General features: G+C 40.6%; 1 protein-coding gene across 2 annotated transcripts in view; it reads left to right on the top strand.

Annotated features, from left to right (window-relative positions):
- The window catches only part of ARSB (arylsulfatase B), a 192,889-nt gene that overhangs the window by 89,544 nt on the left and 75,752 nt on the right, over positions 1–27,593 (top strand). For both annotated transcript variants that reach the window (XM_001108389.5, XM_015140320.3), the window contains exon 5: positions 3,088–3,331. In XM_001108389.5, the coding sequence (XP_001108389.4) occupies positions 3,088–3,331 (244 nt within the window). The remainder of the gene's footprint in view (positions 1–3,087; positions 3,332–27,593) is intronic.

Genomic DNA, 27,593 nt, shown 5'->3' with positions numbered 1-27,593 from the left:
GTTGAGCACTAACAAACATGTGCAACTGAAGGACACTACATAATATCTCAGAGAAGTGTATCTATTTAAAACAGACAACAGGCTTTTTCTAAAGTATTGAGCCAGCATCACTTATAGCAATCCAGACAACAGAGTGAAATAATCGTTCTGTCTCAGCCTTTCTTGATATCATGAGAAGAGTGTAGGCATTTCTTTCCAGTGTATTTTTGTATCACACAAACAGCACCTTCTTCTAAGTTTCGACACATTGGTTATGGGTGACTGTTACTCTGTGCAGTATCATGAACATGGAGGAATTTCTTCTGTCTGCTGATGGTGACCTTTTGTTGTTTTGAATATATGGGTCTGCTCAGCTTCAATATGAAATGTAATGTGTATTTCAAAAACTGGCCTGAGTGAATGTTTGGGCCTTGAGTTTTTGTCAAGAAGTGCTGTGGGGAGGTTTGAGGAAAGGTTCTTGTAAGTCTGTGATGTCAAATGATGAGACTGTCAGTGACCCATGTGTTGAAGAATTGTTTCCTCACCTGATCTAACTCAAGACTCTTCTCTACTCCCTTTCAAGAAGCACAGAAAAGAACTGAGAACAGGCCGGGCGTGGTGGCTCACGCCTGTAATCCCAGCACTTTGGGAGGCCGAGGCGGGCGGATCACAAGGTCAGGAGATCGAGACCACGGTGACACCCTGTTTCTACTAAAAATACAAAAAATTAGCCGGGCGCGGTTGTGGGCGCCTGTAGTCCCAGCTACTCGGGAGGCTGAGGCAGGAGAATGGCGTGAACCCGGGAGGCGGAGCTTGCAGTGAGCCGAGATCGTGCCACTGCACTCCAGCCTGGGCTGGGCGACAGAGCGAGACTCCGTCTCAAAAAAAAACAAAACAAAACTGAGAACTGGTGTGTTAAGGGCTCCACCAAAAGTCTCCTTGGCAGTAGAGCCTTGAATTTCTTCCCTACCAGCAGCTAAGGTTTCTCTAAAAGGAATTACCATCACTTTGGAATAACTTCCTATGTACACCCACAGGAAGAGTGTACACTTTGCTGAGGTTGACCGTACTTGTGGTTTTCATCAGGAAGTGAAAGTTTCTGTGGCCTACCTGTGTGAGTCCACTCTACACTAGGGATAGCAGGAGCATGGTGCTCCAGGGGCAGGGGCCGGGGTGTCACACAGACCTTGTTGGAATCCTAGCATTGCCATCTATTCGCTGTTTGGCTTTTTCAAACCTCCTTTAAAAACAGTGACAAAATGGTTATCATACTAAACTATTTGGGTTGCTGTCAATTTTAAGAACAACAGCAGTTGCTACCATTTATTGAGCACTTAGGTTGTGTCAGGTACCCTGCCAAGAAAAGATCATAAGCATTGTCACTTCACTTGCATCGTAATAGATGAAGTAGTGCTATGGTTTGGATGTGGTTTGTTCCCATCAAAGCTCATGTGGAAGCCTAATTGCCAGTGTGTCTTGGGAGGTGGGCCCAGTAGGAAGTGTTTGGGTCATGGGGGCGGGTTCCTCATGAATAGATCAATACTGTCTCCCAGGAGTGAATTCTCACTCTCAAGGGAATGGATTAGTCCCCAGGGGAGTGGGTTGTTATAAAGTGAGGTTCTTCCTCCTCTTTGGTCCCTCTTTACCTGCACCTGCTTCTCCTTCCACTTCTCTGCCATGTTGTGATGCAGCACAAAAGCCCTCACCAGCAACTAATGCCAGTGCCCAGTGCTTGGACTTATCAGTCATCAGAATTGTGAGCCAAATAAACCTCTTTTCTTTATAAATTGCCTAGCCTCAGTATTCTGTTATAGCAACACAAAATGGACTAAATCAATTAGGGATCATCATTTCCACATGAAAATGAGGAAACTGAGGTGGTATATCACCCCTGGCCACACAGCTAGTGAGTGTCTGGCCTCAGGCTTCTATTCCAGGTCTGCCAACTCCAGATGCAGTGAGAGATAATGCAAAATCAGAGTCATTCCTAGTGCGGTCAGTGCTTAACAAACGTTCATTCTCTTTCCTCCCAGGTGCATCCTGTAGCTTTGATAGATCTCTAATTTCTTAATAAATTTTTATATGTAACATCCTATACAGCAGGAGGTCTGTCATACTGCCCTCATGTGGCTTATTTGGGTAATAGTTTTTTTTGTTTGTTTTTTAAGTTTAATGCCAAGTATGTGTTATTTAAAATGTGTCTCTAAAGTCACCTAAATATGTGGAAACTTTGGGAGTTTGTATGATTCTATAACCTCATTATGTAAGAAATGGTACTTTTTCTTTTCTACTGTCCACTTTAATGTGTAACTCTGAGCCCTCACCTGGCTGGGAAGATACTTAACTTTAGTTACTCTAGTAACTTCTACCCTGTCTTTGCCAAGATCCCCTATTCCCTCTGTTGTCTTAGAGGAGAAAGCTTCTCTTCCTTGGTATTGTACATAATGAAGCTTGATTTCACTATCATGTCAAGAAGGGAAGAATTTTTTTCACAATTATTTTTTCCATCCAATGCTCTGTTTGCAGAGACATTTATCAGCCACTAGAGAAATACTCAGCTTTCACACTTAAGAAAGAGATGTCATTGCCAGGGAGTGGAATGTTAATTCATTTTCCAGTTTAAATTGTAGAATTTTTTTTTCCAAGAGGAAAAGAAAAAGGTCAGATTTTGTCCCCACTTATAAGGAGCGTTAAGTCACGAAGTAAAATTCACTTAGTTTTCTCTTCACGTATGGGGAAGGTCCCAGCTTCCATGGACTCATTTTCCCATGCTATACAAAGTTACAGAGGTGTATTTAAAGTTTAGTGGATTATTTAGCATAGGGATCTCTCCAAAGTGCATATCATCTAGGGTCTGCTTTGTTTTCCAGTGGCCCTCTCGATGGAGGATTTAAAGGTAGATATGTGTCACACTGGGCCTTAGTTATGTCTGAGTAGTGAAAGGCAGTGTCAATGGGAAAAGGGAATTTAGGGTGGGAAAAGGCCAGGAATTTTCTTTTTTTTATTATTATTTAAGCACCATTTAATAACAATGTACATACAGTCTCTGTTCTTAAATGTATTTAAGAGTTAACATCATCCTCATGCCAAGACCTAACTGTGTTTCAGATAACGGAGGGCAGACTTTGGCAGGGGGTAATAACTGGCCCCTTCGAGGAAGAAAATGGAGCCTGTGGGAAGGAGGCGTCCGAGGGGTGGGCTTTGTGGCAAGCCCCTTGCTAAAGCAGAAGGGCGTGAAGAACCGGGAGCTCATCCACATCTCTGACTGGCTGCCAACACTCGTGAAGCTGGCCGGGGGACACACCAATGGCACCAAGCCTCTGGATGGCTTCGACGTGTGGAAAACCATCAGGTACCTACATCCTGCCCTTTTTCCTCCCAGGACAGAAACTCCAAGAGCAACCTGACTCCAGTGAGCAAGAATGATAGCTTTTGTGTTAAAGTGATAGTTCAGCTTACAAATACATGATTTTTAAGAAAAATAAATGCCTTTAGAGATATTGTAAGGATATATATTTGTAAATTATAAATTTGAGATTATGGGCCCGTGTTTTACGTGAAGAACAAGATTGTCCTCAGCCCATCCCCCTCCATGGAAGGTCTTTGAAGCTGTGAAGTTTTGCTTAGAAGTAGGCTAGCGTATTGTTAGCTTCCTGCAGGGGGTCAGGGGACTTGTCCTGTTGCCTGCTGGAAGAATGGAGGGCAAAACAGTGGGGGAAAAGCTGGGATAGGAACTAGGGATATGTTTAGTCCCATGTATTAACAAGCATCTAACAAGTACCTACTATGTGCCATACCTTGTTCTAGATACTGAGAAATTAGGAATGAACAAGTCAGTCAAGATCCTGCCTCTCAGAAAGCTGTATTCTAGTCAGGGAAAAAGGTGTTGGACAAATGAACACACAGATGGGCAAGATGACTGCCAGTGGTGATAAGTGCCAGGAAGGCAAAAAGAAGTAGTATGTTGTGATAGACAGAGCGGGCTGATGTGAAGGAGATCCATCAGGGAGCAGAACCCAGACTCAGATTTGGAAATCATGGTGGTCTTTTTCCTGTTTAACCCCCACAGTGTAGAGCAATGGCCCCCAAGGTTGGGAGGCACATGCCTTAGAGAATGCAAGATGTTCCCTTGGCGTATAGGAAGAAAATGTCAATATTTTATTTTATTAATATCTAATTTCATCTCATCCTTTTTTAAGTATATGTTTTATAAGATACATAATATGTTAGTAGACTTGTACATAAATCTAATTTATAAATAAATATGCATATATTGGAGGTATTATTTTTATGGGTGAAATGACACCTGTCTAGTGCAATGGTTTTCAACCTCTGTTTGGTGTTACAGCTCTGTTTGGGGGTAGCACCTGACTGACTGTCCCTTAGTGGCCAGGGGGAGAGGACTTCCTCATGCCATCTCTTCATCCCACTCGAGGTGTCCCAGCTCAAGAACAGTAGGTTTCAGGTTTCTAGTTAAAGGAAATACACAATGGAGTATTTAGGAGTAAAAAGCCATGATGTATTTAACATATCCTCAAATGGTTCAGAAAAAAATTGTGTGTGTGTGTGTGTGTGTGTATGTACATGTGTACAGAGAGAATTCAAATGGACTGCAAAATTAAATAAAAGAATGTAGGTAAGGTGCATAGGTATTCTTTTGTTATGTCTTATTTTTGCAACTTTTAGTAAATTTGAAATTATTTCGGAATAAAAGTATTTTAAAAATAGGAAGGTCTGACAGTACTGCACCCACATTTCCAGAAAGCCAACAACTGACTACAATCAAATAGCTGCTGCTTTCTGTAGATGAAGTATCCACCCTTCAAATCTTCAATCTCTATTGCTCCTGAGTTCCAATACAGGTCCACTACACTCATTTATGTTACCTATGGTAACATAAATGAGTTTATGGTCCGTGCTGAACATAATCATAGTATTCACCATTCTGGAAATACCATGCTTTAACCAATCTGCAGTTGCAAAATATATAGATTATTTCTTATCTTTTTATATTATCAATTTTTCTGGAATTAATAATTAATGTTAAAAAATAGTAGGGTTGGCCAGGCGCGGTGGCTCAAGCCTGTAATCCCAGCACTTTGGGAGGCCGAGATGGGCAGATCATGAGGTAAGGAGATCGAGACCATCCTAGTGAACACGGTGAAACCCCGTCTCTACTAAAAATACAAAAAACTAGCCGGGCGTGGTGGTGGGCGCCTGTAGTCCCAGCTACTCGGGAGGCTGAGGCAGGAGAATGGCGTGAACCCGGGAGGCGGAGCTTGCAGTGAGCTGAGATCCGGCCACTGCACTCCAGCCTGGGCGACAGAGCAAGACTCCGTCTCAAAAAAAAAAAAAAAAAAATAGTAGGGTTGAGCAGCCTAACATTAGTTTTTACAAAGGAAGTTTGATAGCTATTCAAGTTTAAACTTTGAAGTCCTGTGAGTTCAGGAATGGATAGAAGAAATGTTCAGCCAGGCCGCTCAACCTCACACAACATGGAGTCTATTGGTTCTTCTCTAATGGGCCTCACCCAGAAGGGTGAGACTAGGAAAGGTCCTCATCTCTTACAAACCCAAGGGAAAATCTGATTTCATTAGTTCTATTACCTTCTTTCAATTATTTTGCAACTCAAAGTTCCATGTTTTCCTTGGAGAATTTACTAATTTTTAAAGATCACTTTTCAAGCAGCAACGTTTATAGTATTGGGTAGCCATTTCTTCACCATTTCTAAACATTATTTTGGTTCTTATGCGTCATATTATTTTCATATTATTTTAAAATCCTCACTAGCCTCAAATTGTTTCCTCATATTCTTGCCCGAAAAGTTGATTTGTCAGTTTGGAGACAATGATGGGTTTATGACGTGTCCTTTCGAGAACTCTCTACAGCTTCCAAGTCACAGAAACATTAATGCCACTGAACAGCTCAGCTGAGAAACAAAGCAATAAAGCCTTTTCTCTCACCAGAAATTTTGAAACTTTGTGCTCATTATTTGCTCATTCATATGAGATGACTTTTTTCTTTTTCTTTAAAACACTTCTGCGTCTATCCATGATCTAAACTTTATATGTTAAATTTAAATTTATTTTCCCCGAGTGTGAGTACTATATGTAATTGTAGATAATTTGCAAACTACAAAAAATAAAAATAATTGTCTGGGCACGGTGGCTCACACCTGTAATCCCAGCACTTTGGGAGGCTGAGGTGGGTGGACCACCTGAGGTCTGGAGTTGAAGACTAGCCTGGCCAACATGGTGAAACCCCGTCTCTACTGAAAATATAAAAACTAGCCAAGTGTGGTGGTGAGCACCTGTAATCCCAGCTACTCAGGAGGCTGAGGCAGGAGAACCCAGGAGACGGAGTTTGCAGTGAGCCGACACAGTGCCACTGCACTCCAGCCTCGGCAACAGAGTGAGACTAATAATCACTCAAATCTTACCTAGAAACAACTACTATAAACATTTTGTCATATTTCCTTATAATTTTTCTTTTCAGCATTTTTTTACTACATCTTTTTTCCTTATTTAACAGACCATTGGTTTTTGATTGTGTCATCCAAGAAACTCACTGCAAACACTATTTGTCACTGCACATTCGAGCGCATGGATATACCTTGATATACTTAACCTTCCCTTGACTTTCTTTTTTAGTTTTTAAAAACAATAGCTCTGAAATGAACTCTTTCTATATGAACTCTTTGTCTACATTTTGGATTTTTTCCCTTAGATACAAATGATTTGAAATTAAATCACTGAGCTAAAGAAAGTGACCAGTGTTGGGGCTTGAAAAACAATACCCCAAACTGGAGGCCCCAGAAGCAGCCTCTACAACAAAAGTTTTTCTCTGACTTCCTCCTGCTCTCTTGTCTCTCAGTCTCATTTTTTCCTGAGGCAAGCCATAGAAACTAGAATCCTTCTTCCCCAAGGCAGGTCGTAGAAACCAGGACCCCTTCTCCCCAGGGCTAATCATAAAACCTAGAAATATTATTCTAACTTTCCCTCTGCCCTATTTGTGTGAAAAGTGGCCATGAAAAAGTTATCTGGCCTACCTTGTTTAACTGTAGGTCGTAACACTCCCATTCCAGAGCGGGTCCTACCCCACACCCAGAAGGAAGGAATGCATGCCCAGAGAGGCCAAGAAGAATCTAGACAGACAGGCCTTGCTGGGTTTCGCCACTCAGGCTATTAGCATTAGAGCATACCCTTTTGTCCAATTATATTTCTACACGGCTGTCCATACTTTGTTAAACCTATACATAAAAATGAACGATTTCCTCTATATCTTTGGGTCTTCTTTCTAAAGACTCCCATGTATATACATTAAATAAATTTGCATGCCTTTTCTCCTGTTAATCCACCTTTTGCGAGTTGATTTTTCAGTGAACTTTCAGAGGGCCAAGGATGGCCCCTACATTATTTTAAAAGCATTTGATAAACATTACAAAACTGCTTTCTAAAAAGGTTGTGCCAATGTTCTCTTGTACAAGTGTAGAAAGTGCTCATCTTCCTCATAGCTTTTCCTTATCAAGCTTTTTAAAAAATCTTTGCTAATATTATAGACAAAATGGTCTTGTATTAACTTGATTTATTATTATTATGGAGATTAATGTTTAACTTTTTAGATTCCATTTGTATTTTCTCTTTTGAAAGTATTCATTCCATGTGCTTTTACACTTATTTTACTGAAAAGTGGGTGTTTTCTTATGGATTTGTTTGCTCCTTTATGTCAGGCTTTTTGACTGTTGTATTTCTTGCAAATATTTTTCCTTTTTTTGTGTGTGTTTTTATTTTGTTGATGTCTTCTACATGGATGTCTTTCCCACGTTTATTTGTCAATGAAATGCTTTTCTCTTGCTTTTTTGTTCAGAAGTCTTTTTCTCAGCTTCAAATGTGCTAAATGTCTACATTTTCTTCTAGGTGTTGTGGTTTGAGTTTCTTCCATGTATTTCTTTTTTCTTTTTTTTTTTTTTAAGACAGAGTCTTGCTCTGTCACCCAGACTGGAGTGTAGTGATATGATCTGGCTCACTGAAATCTCTGCCTCCTGGGTTCAAGCAATTCTCATGTCTCAGCTTCCCAAGTAGTTGGTATTACAGGTATGCATCAACACACCCAGCTAATTTTTGTATTTTTAGTAGAGTCTGGGTTTCGCCATGTTGGTCCAGCTGGTCTTGAACTCCTGGCCTCAGGTGATCCACCTACCTTGGCCTCCCAAAGCGCTGGAATTACAGGTGTGAGCCATTGCGCTCAGCCATAATTCTTAAATTGTTGCAAGATGGTGTGCGTGTTATGTGAGGTCAGTATCCAAATCAGAGGAGTAATTTTTTTTGCAGTTTTTTAAATTATAGGTCTCTTTGAGACCAATGAAAACTGTGAACTTACAGGAAAAAAGTACCTAAACATAGGCACAAAAATCTAGATATTACCTATTTTATGATATTAGAAATTGATTATACATTCTTTTCTAAAACATTCTTTACAAGCCTATGCCCCTTTTGCTCGTTTTAATGCAAAACTTAATGCCCACTTCATGGTAAAAAGGAAATAAAACAAAAATGTCCAAGCAAAGCAAATCCTGAACTTTAATTCAGGTTATCATCAACTTTCAATGTAAAGGCTGTAGAGGTTTGGCTTGGAGTAGGAGAAAGCTTTGAGTGATTTTGAGGTGGCAACATTTGTGGCATGCTTGATATCCAGTCAGTTTTGATTTTTGTTTTGTTTTGTTTTGGTGGCAAAAATGTTGTAAACCCTGGCTTGCATAAGGACGTAATAGCACATGGAATCAAAGCTTTATAGCACACTTTGCCAGGTGAGGGTAGGATTGAATCGAAAAATAATCGAATTCATTTTGAGTCCCAAATTTACTGAGGTTATTATCTTTGGCAGAGTTTACATCATTGATGTTTGTCCATATAGCTAAATTTTGGATTATAAATCCACATTTCAACCTTAAGATTATGTTGATCAGAAGTAACCTTTAAGAGTTTGGCTCATGTTTGCTTCTGACTGCAGAGAAATTGGGAAAAGTCTAATCACTCTTAGCTCCAAATTGCAGATCTTTCTTTGGTGTTAGCTGGTTCTCCTAGCGACCAATCTGTTATGCAACTGGGGCACATTGTTCTTCAGCAGCATACATAGTGGTGACTGCAGGGCTTTAACCAAAAGATAGGACGAAAAGTATTGCCCAAGTAGGCTATAATGGGCTTTCTTTTTTAATTATTATTATTTAAAAAGTACAGTTTCTGCCCAAAGTTTGATCATGCATTTCAAGACCTGGTTTGTGGAAATTCAGCAAATTTCTATTTAGAAAGAAAAAAACTGCTCTCATTCTGTTCCCATTGCTTGAGAAAAATTCCTGAAATAAGAATTCAGCCTCCAGCCTAATGAAGTTGGTGCTCCTCGCAGCATTAGGCAAGCCTTCTTTCAGAATCGGTGGCAGGACCTTTGGCACCCCTGCCTGCTGATACAGAAATCGCCCAGTCACATTGACGTCTGGTGTGTCTTTTCCAAAGCAGCAAAAACAAATGGACAGCCAAATGTCAGAGACACCCGATCTGTGCCCAGAGATCTGAAACTTTTTTTCCAGAAATGGAAATACCACTTTCAAGATGATGGTAGTTTTTGAAAATTTGAAGAGGCTCATGAAATAGGAATGCCAGTAACGGATGAAAAACAGTTGTCTGTGCTGAGAGCATCAGAAGTTTTATTAGCTGTATAGTTACAAATTTCTCTTAGGACTGCTTCAAAATATTAAAATGTTAGAAGAAATAGCAGTTCTGGAGTGGGTGACATTATTTACAATAGGAGCTCCTTCAACTCCTTCCGTTTTTCTTCTTTCCAAGCCACAGACCATGTTTGCCATTTCTAGGGGACACGACTTCTCTAAGCTCTTTCCGATTCTGTGTAGTTTTTCTGCTTTTCAACTCCATAAGTAGCCTATACATTGTTTGAAGACATTTCATAAGGTTGGTTGACAAGAAGGAAAACCAAAGGGTTAAAACTTTGCAAGTTTCTTTTTAATTATTTTATCTTTAATTAAACAATGTAAAACATAAGCAGACCAGGCGTGGTGGCTCATGCCTATAATCCCAGCACTATGGGAGGCTGAGGAGAGAGGATTGCTTGAGCCCAGGAGCTTGAGACCAGCCTGGGCAACAAAGCAAAACCCTGTCTCTACAAAAAATACAAAAATTAGCTGGGTGTGTCGGCACACACCTGTAGTCCCAGCTACTCAGGAGGCTGAGGCAGGAGGATCGCTTGAGCCTGCAGTGAGTTGTGATCATGCCCCTGCACTCCAGCCTGGGCAACAGAGCAAGATCCTGTTTCAGGAAAAAAACCAAAAAGCAAATCTCCTGATCATAATGGTAGGATTTTTTTTTTAATCATCAATGGGAAACACTTTTAGATGTCATGACAGTGGTGACAACTCAATATTAAAATATCTTAAAAATGTAATATGTCATTATAAAGACTTTTCCCCCACTATCAATATCATTTCAAGAAGAAAGTTAAAGGAAAAACAAATATTTTCACCTCAATGTTACAGATGTCATGAAGCCAAATAAAGCATGATGGTCCATGAGCTAAATGTTAACCTCCGATCTAAAATGGATACTTCAAGAAAAAAAATAAAATAAAATGATACTTCATTCCACATACTAACAAGAGAACTCACACTGATTATTGAATAATATTTCTCTTTTTGCTGACTTATGGCACTATTTTAGGTTTTAAGTTCTAATGAGTACTGTGATCTGTCTTGGGGCCCCCTGTTTTAGCCCACTGACTTATGTGTTCTCATGCTGGCATCTGACTATTGTAATCATTGTCTTTTTCGAGTATATTTAAATATCTGGTAGAAATGGTTATCAGCCTCTCCTTCATTATATTGTCTTTATAAAATTTTCTTGACAAGTCTCACTTTTTAATTTTTCTTGGTGAACTCTAGAATTATTTTGTTAAAAGAAAAGCTTCTCATAAATTATACTGAGTGAGATTAAGCCTGTAAATTAATCTGGCAACAATGTACATATTCATGTTTTTCACTTGGACACTTGAAGTTGTCCCCCAGCTTACTGATGCTCTTTTTATTTTCTCGTTATTTCATTTTACCTGATTCACTTTGCTATAATAGTACTCACCAGTAGACAATAAGCTAATGTCTACAGCATCTTGAACAGAAAGAATTTAACAAGAATTCTGTATATTATTAATATTATTTATGTTTGAATATAATATGTTGAATGTATTTATGTTTGAATGTTAGAATATTAATATTATTTATGTTTGAATGTAATTATTTATGTTTGAATTCTTTCATATGAAAGGATGTATTCTATGGGGAATGGTGCAAATGGTGATTTTTTTCTTTGACCCATGTATTTAGCAGTGCATTGTTTAGTTTCCAAATTTTGGGTTTTTCCCTAGTTATATTACTGATTTCTAGTTTATTTCAGTTGTGATTTTGAGGACCACAAATAATTGAAATGCTTTTTATTATTTCAATTATTATTACTTTTTTTTTTAACAGAGACAAGGTCTCAATTTGTCACCCAGGCTAGAGTACAGTGGTGCAATCATAGCTCACTGCAACTTCTGCCTCCTGGGCTGAAGCAATCCTTCCACCCCAGCCTCCCAAGTAGCTGGCACTACAGGCGTGTACTGCTACACCCAGCTAATTTTTAAATTTTTATTTTGTAGAGGCAAGGTCTCACTATGTTGCCTCAGCTGGTCTCAAACTCCTGGGCTCAAGCAATCCTCCTGCCTCAGCCTCCCAAAACGCTGGGATTACAGGTGTGAGGCATCGCTCCTGGACTAATTCTTTTAAATTTGAGACTTGGCCTAGCAGATGGTCTTTGTTGTCCATGTCAGGTGTAATTGAAAAGAATGTGTATTCTGTAGTTGTTAAGTATAGTGTTAGGTTTTTCTTTATGATCCAGTCTGTAATGTTTTATTTTAGTAGATGAGTTTATACATATTTTTAAGTATTTTTATTTCTATTCTTAGTTTTGTCATTGTTTTGTTACATTTACTTTTTGTCTTTGACCTTTTATTTAGTAGTTCTTTAATATTTAGAAAAATTTATATTTTATCCTACTGTTCATCATTATGCAAATATCTTTATATAATTCCTTAGTCCCTTTTTTCTTACTTAGGTTCCACTATTTGGTTTGTCACCTTTAAATGACATCTTCAGCTTCCACTTATTACCCGTAAGGAAGTCAAGCAACTTATGCAACTTTATTCATTCTCTTCCAGTTTTGCCATTTAAGTAGTATTATTCCTACTTTATCAGAGCATGTAATATGTAATACTGTTCTCTCTTTATCCACAATTTTGTTTTAGTTTTAGATCTACAATAATATATTCAATACTGACCACCCATCCACTTCTAAAGTATTCGCAATTATCTCTTACTTGGAGGAATTCATCCTTGAATAGATTTCCCAGGATTCTTTGAATTCTTGCATGTTTATTAAAACATTTTGTACAACCTTGATAATTGAACACCAGCTCAACCGGTTAAAATAAAACCTTTGTCCCACACTTTCTTGCTTTGAGTTTCTTGAAAATGTTACCCTAATCTTTACTTGTTTTCTATGTTACTGTTGATAAGTCTAATATCAGCCCGATTTTATTCGTTTGCAAGTGACTTTGTGTTTTTTGTCTGAGCAACCAGATTTTTTGTTATCACTATTATTATAGTTATTATTTTAAATCTAAGAATTTTTCCAGATGTGTCGCAAAGGTGACCCTTCTGTGTCAGTTTTCTCAGATACAAAGTGAGTTATTTCACCTTGTATATTCAGATCTTCTTTTATTTCAGAGTTTTAAAAAATTGCAGTTTTAAATATTGTATTCCACTGTTTTGTTTTTCTTCTTCAAGAACTCCCAATTATAGGTATTATTGAATCTTCTTTACATAAATTTTGTTTCTGTCAATTTCTCTCATATCCTCTTTGCCTCTTTATTTTTTCTTTATTTTGAATTAATTATCTTTTCTCTTTTAATTTCTATTCTCTACATGCTTTCACATAGAGAATGTCATGTATAATGTCATTTCTAAGATTTTGTCTTTTTTTTCTCAGTTCCTTTCCTTTAAAAAGTGTAATGTCTGAGTTTTACAATTTCCGAATCATGGTTGTTTTTTCTTTAATATTGGCAGTTGCTGATTTCATTATATTTAATTCATGTTGAAATATCCTGTAACAGTTTTCCTCTGCCTTATGACTGTTTTTCCATAGTAGGCGAATGTTTTCATTTGCCAAATTTTTGAATTCTCATTTTCTACTTTTTTTTTTTTTTTTTCTTTTTTGAGACGGAGTCTGGCTCTGTCGCCCAGGCTCTGAGATCGCCCAGTGCAGTGGCCGGATCTCAGCTCACTGCAAGCTACGCCTCCCGGGTTTGCGCCATTCTCCTGCCTCAGCCTCCCGAGTAGCTGGGACTACAGGCGCCCGCCACCTCGCCCGGCTATTTTTTTTGTATTTTTTAGTAGAGACGGGGTTTCACCGTGTTAGCCAGGATGGTCTCGATCTCCTGACCTCGTGATCCGCCTGTCTCGGCCTCCCAAAGTGCTGGGATTACAGGCTTGAGCCACCGCGCCCGGCCCTACTTTTTTTTTTAACTCATATGGTAACTTTGCATACATGCTAAGTTCTTTTTGGTTTTGTTCTTGTTTACATATGTTGGCTTTTCCTGGATCTACGATAGCAGGCAATCCATAGGGGTGGGATTTGGACAATTTCATTTACTTCAGGTGCTTCAAGAGCACTGTCTATTGCTACAGTGAAGTGCAGCTTCTTTGCTAAATGTAGCCCTTTTCTTTTTGGTCTGCCTTCTCACGATTCTCTGATACTGTGTTGTTGTAATAGAACCCTGATCTTTGGCCATGTCCTTCTTTCCCTTTACCATCCGTCTTCCAAAGAACACTTGTTCTTCAGCTGCTCGTCTCTCAGCATTGGTATCTGCCCAAGGCAGCCACTCTTGTCCTGCACACTTCCTTATCCAAGCCACTTCCTTGGACTCCCTTTCGACTCCCCCCTAGCCAGTGCTTTGATCTGTCAGGTATGAGACCTCTATCAACATTTTGTCCCTTGGGTGCAGCCTTCTCTTTCTGGAGTTTACCTTATCAGACATGATTTGAGTCCTTTCCCCTTGATATGGTTTGGCTGTGTCCCCACCCAAATCTCATCTTGAATCCCCATGTGTTATGGGAGGGACCCAGTGGGAGGTAATTGAATCATGGGGCAGGCCTTTCCCATGCTGTTCTCATGATAGTGAATAGGTCTCACAAGATCTGATGGTAATATAAGGGGGAATTTCCCTGCACAAGCTCTCATTTTGCCTGCCGCCATCTATGCAAAACGTGACTTGCTCCTCTTGCTTTCCACCGTGACTGTGAGGCCTCCCCAGCTATGTGAATCTGTAAGTCCAAATAAACCTCTTTCTTTGGTAAATTGCCCAGTCTTGGGTATGTCTTTATCAGCAGCATGAAAACAGACTAATACAGTAAATTGGTCCAGTAGAGTGGGGCACTGATGAAAAGTTACCTGAAAATGTGGAAGCGGCTTTGGAACTGGGTAATAGGTAGAGGGTGGAACAGTTTGGAGGGCTCAGAATAAGACAGGAAAATGTGTGAAAATTTGGAACCTCCTAGAGATTTGTTGAATGGCTTTGCCCAAAATGCTGATAGCAATATGGACAATAAAGTCCAGACTGAGGTGGTCTCAGATGGAGATGAGGAACTTGTTGGGAACTGGAGCAAAGGTGACTCTTGCTATGTTTTAACAAAGAGACTGGCGACATTTTGCCCCTGCCCTGGAAATCTGTGGAACTTTGAATTTGAGAGAGATGATTTAGGGTATCTGGCAGAAGAAATTTCTAAGCAGCAAAGCATTCAAGAGGTTATGTGGGTTCTGTTAAAGGCATTCAGTTTTATAAGGGAAGCAGAGCATGAAAGTTTGGATAATTTGCAGCCTGATAATGTGATGGAAAAGAAAATTCCATTTTCTGAGGAGAAATTCAAGCAGACTGCAGAAATTTGCGTAAGTAGTCAGGAGCCAAATGTTGATTCCCAAGACAATGGGAAAAATGTCTCCAAGGCATGTCAGGGTCTTCATGGCAGCCTCTCCTATAACAGCACTGGAGGCCTAGGAGCAAAAAGTTGTTTCAGGGGCCAGGCCTAGGGTACCTGTGCTGTGTACAGCCTAGGGACTTGGTGCCCTGTGTCCCAGCCACTCCAGCCATGGCTGAAAGGGGCCAATGTAGAGCTTGGGCCATGGTTTCAGAGGGTGCAAGCCGCAAACCTTGGCAGCTTCCACGTGGTGTTCAGCCTGCTAGTGCACAGAAGTCAAGAATTGGGGTTTGGGAACCTCTGCCTATATTTCAGAAGATGTGTGGAAATGCCTGGATGCCCAGGCAGAAGTTTGCTGCAGGGGTGGGGTCCTCATGGAGAACCTCTTCTAGGGCAGGGCGGAAGGGAAATGTGGGGCCAGAACCCCTACACAGAGTCCCTACTGGGACACCCCCTAGTGGAGCTGTGAGAAGAGGACCACCATCCTCCAGACCCAGAATGATAGACCCATGACAGCTTGCACGATGCACCTGGAAAAGCCACAGACACTCAATGCCAGTCCGTGAAAGCAGCCGGGAGGGAGGTTGTACCCTGCAAAGTCACAGGGGCAGAGCTACCCTAGACCATGGGAACCCACCTCTTGCATCAGCGTGACCTGGATGTGAGACATGGAGTCAAAGGAGATCATTTTGGAGCTTTAAGATTTGACTGCCCCACTGGATTTCGGACTTGCGTGGGCCCTGTAGCCCCTTTGTTTTGGCCAATTTCTCCCATTTGGAATGGTTGTATTTACCCAATGTCTGTTTCCCCCTTGTATTTAGGAAATAACTAGCTTGCTTTTGATTTTACAGGCTTATAGGCATAAGGGACTTGCCTTGCCTCAGATGATACTTTGGAATGTGGACTTTTGAGTTAATGCTGAAATGAGTTAAGAGTTTGGGGGAGTGTTGGGAAGGCATGATTGGTTTTGAAATAGGAGGACATGAGATTTGGGAGGGGCCAGGGGTGGAATGATATGGTTTGGCTCTGTGTCCCCACCAGATATCATCTTGAACTGTACTCCCATAATTCTCATGTGTTGCGGGAGGGACCCGGTGGCAGGTAATTGAATCATGGGGGCAGTTTCCTCCATACTGTTCTCATGGTACTGAAAGTCTCATGAGATCTGATGGTTTTATCAGGGGTTTCTCCTTTTGCATCTTCCTCATTCTCTCTTTGCCCGCTGTCATCCATGTAAGATGGGACTTGCTCCTCCTTGCCTTCCACCATGATTGTGAGGCTTCCCCAGCCATGTGTAACTGTAGTCGAATTAATCCTGTTTATTTTGTAAATTGTCCAGTCTCGGGGATGTCTTTATCAACAGCATGAAAATGGACTAATACACCCCTCTTGTACCCCCTCCGCCTCTTTTGCATAGTTCTAGCCTGACTCTGCCCTTGGGTGGGTACCGGCCCTGACTCTGCCCTTGGGTGGGTATCGGCCTTGACTCTTCAGGTCTCAGAGGGTGGTTTCCTCACTTCCCCCAGGATGTAAATAGGCCCTGTCTCCTGCTTGTGTCAGGCTTATGCTTTGATTGATTTTACTTTCTTTCTTTATCAATATGGTTTTTAAAGAGAATGTATGAAGGGATTTAAAATTTAGATGGCCACCATTATTCTATGAAAATCTAGAAATTCACATGTTCTTAGGATCTTGTTCCACTTTAAGAAAAACAGCACTAGAAACTATAGATAAAACATTATACATATGGCTTATGAAGTAAAGATGATAGGAACAACAACCAGTAGCCCTGCATGCAAAGGCTACGAAGTGACTATCTATCTATGTTTTTATTATTATTATTAGTAGTAGTAGTAGTAGTATACTTTAAGTTCTAGGGTACATGTGCACGATGTGCAGGTTTGTTACATATGTATACATGTGCTGTGTTGGTGTCCTGCACCCATTAACTCGTCATTTACAATAGGTATTTCTCTTAATGCTATCCCTTCCCTGTCCCCCCACCCCATGACAGGCCCCAGTGTGTGATGTTCCCCGCCCTGTGTCCAAATGTTCTCATTGTTCAATTCCCACCTATGAGAGAGAACATGTGGTGTTTGGTTTTCTGTCCTTGCAATAGTTTGCTCAGAATGATGGTTTCCAGCTTCATCCATATACCTACAAAGGACATGAACTCATCCTTTTTTATGGCTGCATAGTATTCCATGGTATATATGTGCCACATTTTCTTAATCCAGTCTCTCATTGATGGACATTTGGGTTGATTCCATGTCTTTGCTATTGTGAATAGTGCCACAATAAATATATGTGTGCATGTGTCTTTATAGTAGCATGATTTATAGTCCTTTAGGTATATACCCAGTAATGGGATCGCTGGGTCAAATGGTATTTCTAGTTCTAGATGCTGGAGGAATCGCCACACTGTCTTCCACGAGGGTTCAACTAGTTTACACTCCCACCAACAAAGTAAAAGTGTTCCTGTTTCTCCACATCCTCTCCAGCACCTGTTGTTTCCTGACTTTTTAATGATCACCATTCTAACTGGTGTGAGATGGTATCTCATTTTGATTTTGATTTGCATTTCTCTGATGACCAGTGATGATGAGCATTTTTTCGTGTGTCTGTTGGCTGCATAAATGTCTTCTTTTGAGAAGTGCCTGTTCATATCCCTTGCCTACTTTTTGATGGGGTTATCTGATTTTTTCTTGTAAATTTATTTAAGTTCTTTGTAGATTCTGGATATTAGCTCTTTGTCAGATGGGTAGGTTGCAAAAATTTTCTCCCATTCTGTAAGTTGCCTATTCACTCTGATGATAGTTTCTTTTTGCTGTGCAGAAGGTCTTTAGTTTAATTAGATCCCATTTGTCTATTTTGGCTTTTGTTGCCATTGCTTTTGGTGTTTTAGTCATGAAGTCCTTGCCCATGCCTATGTCCTGAATGGTATTGCCTAGGTTTTCTTCTAGGGTTTTTATGGTTTTAGGTCTAACATTTAAGTCTTTAATCCATCTGAAATTAATTTTTGTATAAGGTGTAAGGAAGGGATGCAGTTTCAGCTTTCGACATATGGCTAGCCAGTTTTCCCAGCACCATTTATTAAATAGGGAATACTTTCCTCATTTCTTGTTTTTGTCAGGTTCGTCAAAAATCAGAAGGTTGGATTTCTGAGGCCTCTGTTCTGTTCCATTGGTCTATATCTCTATTTTGGTACCAGTACCATGCTGTTTTGGTTATTGTAGCCTTGTAGTATAGTTTGAAGTCAGGTAGTGTGATGCCTCCAGCTTTGTTCTTTTTGCTTAGGATTGTCTTGGCAATGTGGGCTCTTTTTTGGTTCCATATGAATTTTAAAGTAGTTTTTTCCAATTCTGTGAAGAAAGTCATTGGTAGCTTGATGGGGATGGCATTGGATCTATAAATTACCTTGGGCAGTATGGCCATTTTCACGATATTGATTCTTCCTATCCATGAGCATAGAATGTTCTTCCATTTGTTTGTGTCCTCGTTTATTTTGTTGACCAGTGGTTTGTAGTTCTTGAAGAGGTCCTTCACATCCCTCATAAGTTGAATTCCTAGGTATTTTATTCTCTTTGAAGCAATTGTGAATGGGAGTTCACTCAAGACTTGGTTCTGTTTGTCTGTTATTGGTGCATAGGAATGCTTGTGATTTTTACACATTGATTTTGTATCCTGAGACTTTGCTGAAGTTGCTTATCAGCTTAAGGAGATTTTGGGCTGAGACGAGGTTTTCTACATATACAATCATGTCATCTGCAAACAGGGACTTCCTCTTTTCCTAATTGAATACCCTTTATTTCTTTCTCCTGCCTGATTGCCCTGGCCAGATCTTCCAACACTATGTTGAATAGGAGTGGTGAGAGAGGGCATCCCTGTTTTGTGCCAGTTTTCAAAGGGAATGCTTCCAGTTTTTGCCCATTCAGTATGATATTGGCTGTGGGTTTGTCATAAATAGCTCTTATTATTTTGAGATACGTCCCATCAATACCTAGTTTATTGAGAATTTTTAGCATGAAGGGCTGTTGAATTTTGTTGAAGGCCTTTTCTGCATCTGTTGAGATAATCATGTGGTTTTTGTCTTTGATTCTATTTATATGCTGAATTACATTTATTGATTTGCATATTTTGAACCAGCCTTGCATCCCAGCGATTAAACCAACTTGATCTTGGTGGATAAGCTTTTTGATGTGCTGCTGGATTTAGTTTGCCAGTATTTTATTGAGGATTTTTGCATCGATGTTCATCAGGGATATTGGTCTAAAATTCTCTTTTTTTGTTGTGTTTCTGCTAGGCTTTGGTATCAGGATGATGCTGGCCTCATAAAATGAGTTAGGGAGGATTCCCTCTTTTTCTATTGATTGGAATAGTTTCAGAAGCAATGGTACCAGCTCCTCCTTATACCTCTGGTAGAATTCGGCTGTGAATCCATCTGGTCCTCCACTGTTTTTGGTTGGTAGGCTATTAATTATTGCCTCAATTTCAGAGCCTGTTATTGGTCTATTCAGGGATTCAACTTCTTCCTGGTGTAGTCTTGGGAGAGTGTATGTGTCCAGGAATTTATCCATTTCTTCTAGTTTTTCTAGTTTATTTGTGTAGAGGTGTTTATAGTATTCTCTGATGGTAATTTGTATTTCTTTGGGGTCGGTGGTGATATCCCCTTTATCATTTTTTATTGCATCTATTTGATTCTCCTCTCTTTTCTTCTTTATTAGTCTTGCTAGTGGTCTATCAATTTTGTTGATCTTTTCAAAAAACCAGCCTCTAGGCCGGGCGTGGTGACTCATGCCTGTAATCCCAGCACTTTGGGAGGCCGAGGCAGGCAGATCACGAGGTCAGGAGATTGAGACCATCCTGGCTAACATGGTGAAACCCCATCTCTACTAAAAAAAAATAAAATAAAAAATAAATTAAAAAAATAGCCGGGCGTGGTGGCAGGCACCTGTAGTCCCAGTTGCGGCGGGAACCCGGGAGGCGGAGCTTGTAATGAGCCAAGATCACGCCACTGCCCTCCAGCTTGGGCCGCAGAGTGAGACTCTGTCTCAAAAAAAAAAAAACCAAAAAAACAAAAAATACAGCTCCTGGAGTCATTGATTTTTTGAAGGATTTTTTGTGTGTGTGTCTCTATGTCCTTCAGTTCTGCTCTGATCTTAGTTATTTCTTGCCTTCTGCTATGTGTTTGCTCTTGCTTCTCTAGTTCTTTTAATTGTGATGTTAGGGTGTCGATTTTAGACCTTTCCTGCTTTCTCTTGTGGGCATTTAGTGCTATAGTTTTCCCTCTACACACTGCTTTAAATGTGTCCCAGAGATCCTGGTATGTTGTGTCTTTGTTCTCATTGGTTTCAAATAACATCTTTATTTCTGCCTTCATTTCGTTATGTACCCAGTAGTCATTCAGGAGCAGGTTGTTCAGTTTCCATGTAGTTGTGTGGTTTTGAGAGAGTTTCTTAATCCTGAGTTCTAGTTTGATTGTACTGTGGTCTGAGAGACAGTTTGTTATAATTTCTGTTCTTTTACATTTGCTGAGGAGTACTTTACTTCAATTCAACAAGAAGAGCTAGCTTTCCTAAATGTATATGCACGCAATACAGGAGCACCCAGATTCATAAAGCAAGTCTTTAGAGACCTACAAAGAGACTTAGACTCCCACACAATAATAATGGGAGACTTTAACACCCCACTGTCAACATTAGAGAGATCAATGAGACAGAAGGTTAACAAGAATATCCAGGACTTGAACTCAGCTCTGCTCCAAGTGGACCTAATAGACATCTACAGAACTCTCCACCCAAAATCAACAGAATATACATTCTTCTCAGCACCATGTCACACTTATTCCAAAATTGACCACATAGTTGGAACTATCTGTGTTTTTAAGTTCAAACTAAATGTTTAAGGAATGCTATATTATTTAATTCCGTAATTTCCCAACCTTTTGGATAAAAGGGCTTCTATCCTACAGTCACAGTGTGGAGTGCTCTGAGGTTGTTTCAGATTGTTTTGTTAGGTGGTTTCACGTTCCAGGAAGCTACATCTCATGCCTGATCTCTTCTGTGTTAGTCTGCTGCTTGCCGCAGGGGTGGACGTAGAGAGGAAAGCAGCCAGTGTTCGGGGTGAGAGGAGGCACGATGATACCTCTCTAAGGACAGTTCATGGAAGATCATCACTCATTTTTTTTTTGTTTAGCGTAGGCCCTGAGTCCCATCATTTGATGGAGGCAAAGCAAATCCATCTTCTGCTTTCTTTGGGATCATGTTTTGATTCTTGTGGCAGAATCCAAGAATATGTTGTTCATCTCTTCAGCATTGGCATTAGTGAAAACCCCCTTGGGACTTTGGCATCTGGTCTTCTCTTTAGTTTCCAACGCTGTTGCCAGTTTTCATCTTTTTGTAATTCTTTGTGGATATTAAAATGGAAATTGGAAGAAAGGCATATTAGTCCCTGAAGTTTATCCTGACATTAACCCAGAAGTCCTACCAATTATTTTTCAGTAATGAATAGGAAAATATTATATTAAGGGTATTATTCAGTGATTTTTGATATTACTTTTTTCTTGAGTAGACTACTTAAAAAACTTAATAAGCCTTCTTAATAAAAATCTACATGAAAAGTATCTTTCCATATATAACTCTAGACCCAGTGAATTCAACTTACCGATTTCCTCACTGAATTTCATCAACATTTTCTAATTTCCACCCCTATACTCTTAATTTATGGTAATATTTGCATGTTGAAATGGCTTTTCAAGAAGCATGGGATTTACACAAACTAAATGTCACCTGCCCCCCATACACACACACCCTTAACAAAGGAAATAAGTCCTGTAAGGAGTTTCACTGGGATAGTGGCTAAAAATGGGTACTCTTTGATTAGATCTGGTTTAAATCCTGTCTCCTCCGTTAATTACTTGTGCAATCTTTAAGCGTTGATTTCCTTGTGTAAAATGTAGTAATAGTTACATTTATCTGTAACAAATGTAACAAATAACAGCCTATCCTGTAGACACCTATGTGAGGATCTAGTGAGTGTGTTTGAAACATTTAGCACCATGCCTGGAACATTGTAAGAACTCAGTAACTGGGAGTGAAGATGATAACAATGATGATGGTGCTTACAAAGGGTTAACAGGTTGGACATTACCCTGTGGATGTCTTGGTCAGTGTTTTCGTTAGTAACTGGAGTGTTTTTTTTTTTTTTTCTTCAAAATTTCTTCTCAGAAAGTATTGTCATTGCTATTTCTAAAAATTTGATACTGCCTTTCAGGGTGTGTCTTTTATGACAGATGGTCAGCAGTTAGTGGTAAAAGAAGTATGGAATGTAATAGCATTTCATTTATTTATGGGAAATGTTTTGTTGCCCCACCCTTCAACTAGTAGGAAAATGAAAATCGAAAACTGGAAACTATTTATAAATGGACAGTGCTGTGATCTCAGTGTCTGAAACTGTAGACTTTTAGAAAATATTTATAGCATATTGGAAACTGGTCACTGGTCAGTGGCTGTCTCCTTGCCCTGTTTTTGTAAGTAAAAATACTCTAGAAAATGTGAAATGTGGGATAAATTTAAACAGAATACCGAAAATATCATCAGAGACAATGATATACGACTTTATAAGTTTTCAAGAGAAGAGGGTGAAGAAAAATGATGAACTTTTATTAATAGAAGCATTTGCAGTTAGTAGAGATATTTGTTTATGGAGCCTTAAAAATAAACCAAATGAATGGTAACACTATACATTCAAGGAGACACAGAGGCCATGTGTACATTTCACTGCGCAGAGGATTTAGCATAGTGGTTACAGAAGGGATTTGAAGGTCAGTCTGCCTGAGTGTCAAACCCAGCCCTATTACCTGCTCAACCACGTGATTGTGTAAGTGACTTAACCGTGCCATGCCGAGCTTGTCTCTACCTCACAGTGCTGAGGGTTGAATGAAATGATACATGTAAAGCATTTCAGATGGTGTGTTGCACATAAAAAAATGTTCTGTCAATACAAGCTACTGTTATCCAAACTAGCCTGGCCAAAACAAACGAAACCCCAAAATAACTAGTTTGGTTGTTATAGACATGGGTAAAATATGCCAGCTTCACCGGTTTAGAGGTAGGTCTTCATCACTAAGTGGCAAATGGTAAACAAGATAGTTCTGTTATTTTCTTCACATAGGTCTTTGTCTACTTACTGCCATAGACATTAATATGTGCTGGGATGGGGGTAAACATTGTACAGTGGCAATCTTTGAACCGTCCCATGGGTGCCTACCTGAAAGAAGCTAATTAGAGAGCTCTGCTTTGTTCCTATCAGCCTGGAGCCCAAGTATTTGCTGTCATAAAAACACCCATTACCTTGGTTCACCTAAAACCAGGACATTTCATAAACTTGTGTGATTATTGTAAAACCATTTGTCATTAACACCATCAGTCATTATTTAGAGATTTTTAAGTCACAAATAAAATCAACAGTCTAATAAAGACAGTGTTGCTCATGCAGCTAAACGATACCATCTGCCAAAACCAAAAAATAAGGAAAATACCTAGATAACAGATTGCAATATATATATTTTTAATATACAGTCTATAATGAGTAGACTGTGTGATTTGACTATATCGACACTGATATTTTTCTAAAAATAGACTCTCGTATTAGAGAGAACATCATAAAGTGTCTTAGAAATTAAAGTTATATCTACCCCAGTGTGTTTCATAAAGGGAGCCCTTGCCAGCGAGAAGAATAGGTAGGAATATTAATGTTTCGTTTTATGTTCATATTATTCTTGTGTCTGTGTCCCAGGTCATAGTCTTTGTGGTTATATTATTTCCATGTCTGCAGAATCCGGATCTATGCTTTACAGTAAAAGGGGTTTTGTTGCCTCATGCAATTCTCATAACAACTCTATAAGATAGGTACTTCTATCTAGATTCTGCTAATGAGAAAAACAACACCCAAGTTTATATAGCCAGTAATTGCTGGTGTTGGGATGCACACCCTGAAAGGCTTTGCTCCCAAAGACAATGCTGTACTTCTTACGAGAGAGTGATGTCTTCAGAAATTAGTCAGGAGAAAAGTTCGTTTTCTGATGATTGTATAGAAATGAAACTTTGGAACTGTATGATGTACAGAAGAATCTTGGAATACTATAGTATTTGTAGCGTTACCTAAAAATGAATATGTGTGTGTGTGTGTGTGTATGTGTGTGTGTGTGTATGTGTGTGTGGAGAGACAGACATATAGAAGATAGAAGCTAACACATGATGATAGTATAGCAATAATCAACCTCACAACCATTTTATGGCCACTATTTATTCTGCAAGATCACAAGCAATCCCAAGAGTTGATATTGCTGAAACTGTGTTATGAACATACAACATATACTTTTTCTCCAAACCACTTTGGTATACACACCTTTGTGGAAGAAATTGTGTCATTGTGATAAAGCTTTGTGTTCAAGGTACTAATATTCCTATATGGCATATATTAAGATATTGATTATAGGAAGTTATCAATAGATTTCTTAAGATACTTTCTGGGAAACCAGGACTTTTTTTCAAGGGGAAGCCATTATCATTATATATGGACTTCTTACGTAAATGTCCTAAAAGCTAGACACCCATCTTTTGCTCTATAGAAAAAAATCAATAATTTGGAACATGTAATCACATATGGTGACCTCTATAACAAGGCCAGAGAGCAGTGATTCTTAATCTTAGACGTGTGTTAAAATCAGATTGCATTTTTGACGAGGGTGCCAAGATAGTTTCATTGGGAAAAAATAGTCCTTTCAAAAACGGTGCTGGGATAACTGGCTATCCACATGCAGAAGAATGAAGTTGAAGAAGCATGACATCAGCAAGATGGTGGACTAGAAGACCCTAGTGCTCTTCTTCTCCCTCAAAAAGACAGACAGAACAATGAATAAACAACTTCATTTTAACGAAAATAACTGAGGAGGAGCACAGCAGTGCAGAAGAGAAGTAACAGATACCCTGGTGAGCACAGAAACTTGGGATGGCCACATGGAGAATGGGAAGAAATGCCAGGCCTCCATTACCCTAACACCAACTGGAAGCAACTGGGAATGAACTAGGAAGAACATCTCCCTACTGCAAGGAGGTAAACAAAAGGATCCCAGCAGCCCCATCAACACCGTGGATACCTACAGACCTGAGCACAGAGGTCCGCTGCAGTCCTCACACGCACTAAGCCTAGCTGAGGGAGCTGCCTGAAGTCCACATGTCTGTGCTCCCCCCAGAGAAGGAGCCGACACTATGACCCACACCCTGTGGCCCACATAGCTACCGTGCTATGCCATCTTGTACTTGGAACTATGGCTGGGTGTGCCTTGCTCTGGGGGCAAGTATGCATGGCTGTCTTTCATCCCTGAGGCTAAGCCACTGATGAAATGCCCCAGCCCAATGGCCTGACATCCCCAAGTCAAGCAACTGTTTTGTGCTTCCCTGTGGGGCCAAGCAGAGGTGGAGCTGCTGCACCTTCCACCACCCTTTCCTCCTCAGGCCAGAGCTGAAGCAGTGTCCTGATTCCTGGGAAAACAGTACTTTGACTGCTCAGAGAAAACATGCCCCTCCAGTGCCTAAGTCAAAGCGGCACGCTGCATCCTAGGGAAATGGTGCCTAGTCCACTCAGAACAGTCATACCTCCTGGACTCAAGCTGAAATGACACATTATTCTCTGGGGAATTTGTGCCCTGGCTGAGCTGAATAGCTGTAAATTCCAGGGCTACGCTGACATGGTGTCCTTTGTCCCAGGGAAACAGAGCAGTGGCTGAGCTGAGACACCCCATCCTGCAGGCCAAACAACTCTAGTGTCCTTCCTTCCTGGGGCTGTACTAGCCTCCTGAAGTCTGAGCTGCTGAGACACCCATCTCTCTGGGGAGTGGAGTCATTGCTGTGCTGCTCCTTGTCTTCCAGGGCCCAAATAACAACTGTGTTCTGTCATTCTAGGGTACAGCATATTTCTCTGCAGAAACCCGACAAGCCGGGAGGGAAGTGGATGACGTATTCAAAGTACCAAAGGAAAAAAAATGGTCAGCTAAGAATGCGATGCCCAGAAAATCTGCCCTTCAGAAATGAGGGAGAAAGAAAGTCTCCCAGACAAACAAAAACTGAAGGAATTCATCACCACTAGACTAGCTTTACAAAAAACACTCAAGTGAGTCCTATATCTGGAAGAGAAAAGATGATAATCATTCTCATGAAAACACACACAAGTGTAAAACTCACTGGTAGAGCAGATGCATAAAAGAGAAAGAGAAAAGACTAAAACCTTGTTACTACAGAAAGCCACCAAACTGCAGTGATCTCAAATATCTTTCCTGACCACAATGAAACCAATAACAAGAGGAACTTTTGAAACTGTACAAACACATGGAAATGGAAATTAAGCATGTTCCTGAATGGTCAATGGGTCAATAAAGAAATTAAGAAGGGAGTCTCCAACTCCCAGCGCGAGCGACACAGAAGACCAGTGATTTCTGCATTTTCAACTGAGGTACTGGGTTCATCTCACTGGGGAGTGCTGGACGATCGGTGCTGGTTAGCTGCTGCAGCACGACCAGCGAGAGCTGAAGCAGGGCGAGGCATTGCCTCACCTGGGAAGCGCAAGGGGGAAGGGAATCCCTTTTCCTAGCCAGGGGAACTGAGACACACAACACCTGGAAAATCCGGTAACTCCCACCCCAATACTGCGCTTTAAGCAAACAGGCACACCAGGAGATCATATCCCACACCTGGCCGGGAGGGTCCCACACCCACAGAGCCTCCCTCATTGGTAGCACAGCAGTCTGTGATCTACCGGCAAGGCAGCAGCGAGGCTGGGGGAGGGGCGCCCGCCATTGCTGAGGCTTAAGTAGGTAAACAAAGCCGCTGGGAAGCTCGAACTGGGTGGAGCTCACAGCAGCTCAAGGAAACCTGCCTGTCTCTGTAGACTCCACCTCTAAGAACAGGGCACAGTAAACAATAACAAACGCAGCAGAAAACTCTGCAGACGCAAACGACTCTGTCTGACAGCTTTGAAGAGAGCAGTGGATCTCCCAACACGGAGGCTGAGATCTGAGAAGGGACAGACTCCCTGCTCAAGTGGGTCCCTGACCCCTGAGCAGCCTAACTGGGAGACATCCCCCACTAGGGGCAGTCTGACACCCCACACCTCACAGGGTGGAATACACCCCTGAGAGGAAGCTTCCAAAGCAAGAATCAGACAGGTACACTCGCTGTTCAGAAATATTCTATCTTCTGCAGCCTCTGCTGCTGATACCCAGGCAAACAGGGTCTGGAGTGGACCTCAAGCAATCTCCAACAGACCTACAGCTGAGGGTCCTGACTGTTAGAAGGAAAACTATCAAACAGGAAGGACACCTACACCAAAACCCCATCAGTACATCACCATCATCAAAGACCAGAGGCAGATAAAACCACAAAGATGGGGGAAAAGCAGGGCAGAAAAGCTGGAAATTCAAAAAATAAGAGCGGCAAAGGAGCGCAGCTCATCGCCAGCAACGGATCAAAGCTGGACGGAGAATGAC

This window comes from Macaca mulatta, chromosome 6 (genome assembly GCF_049350105.2).
Source record: "Macaca mulatta isolate MMU2019108-1 chromosome 6, T2T-MMU8v2.0, whole genome shotgun sequence".
Taxonomy (NCBI): Eukaryota; Metazoa; Chordata; class Mammalia; order Primates; family Cercopithecidae; genus Macaca; species Macaca mulatta.
This window is presented reverse-complemented; position numbering and strand designations above follow the sequence as displayed.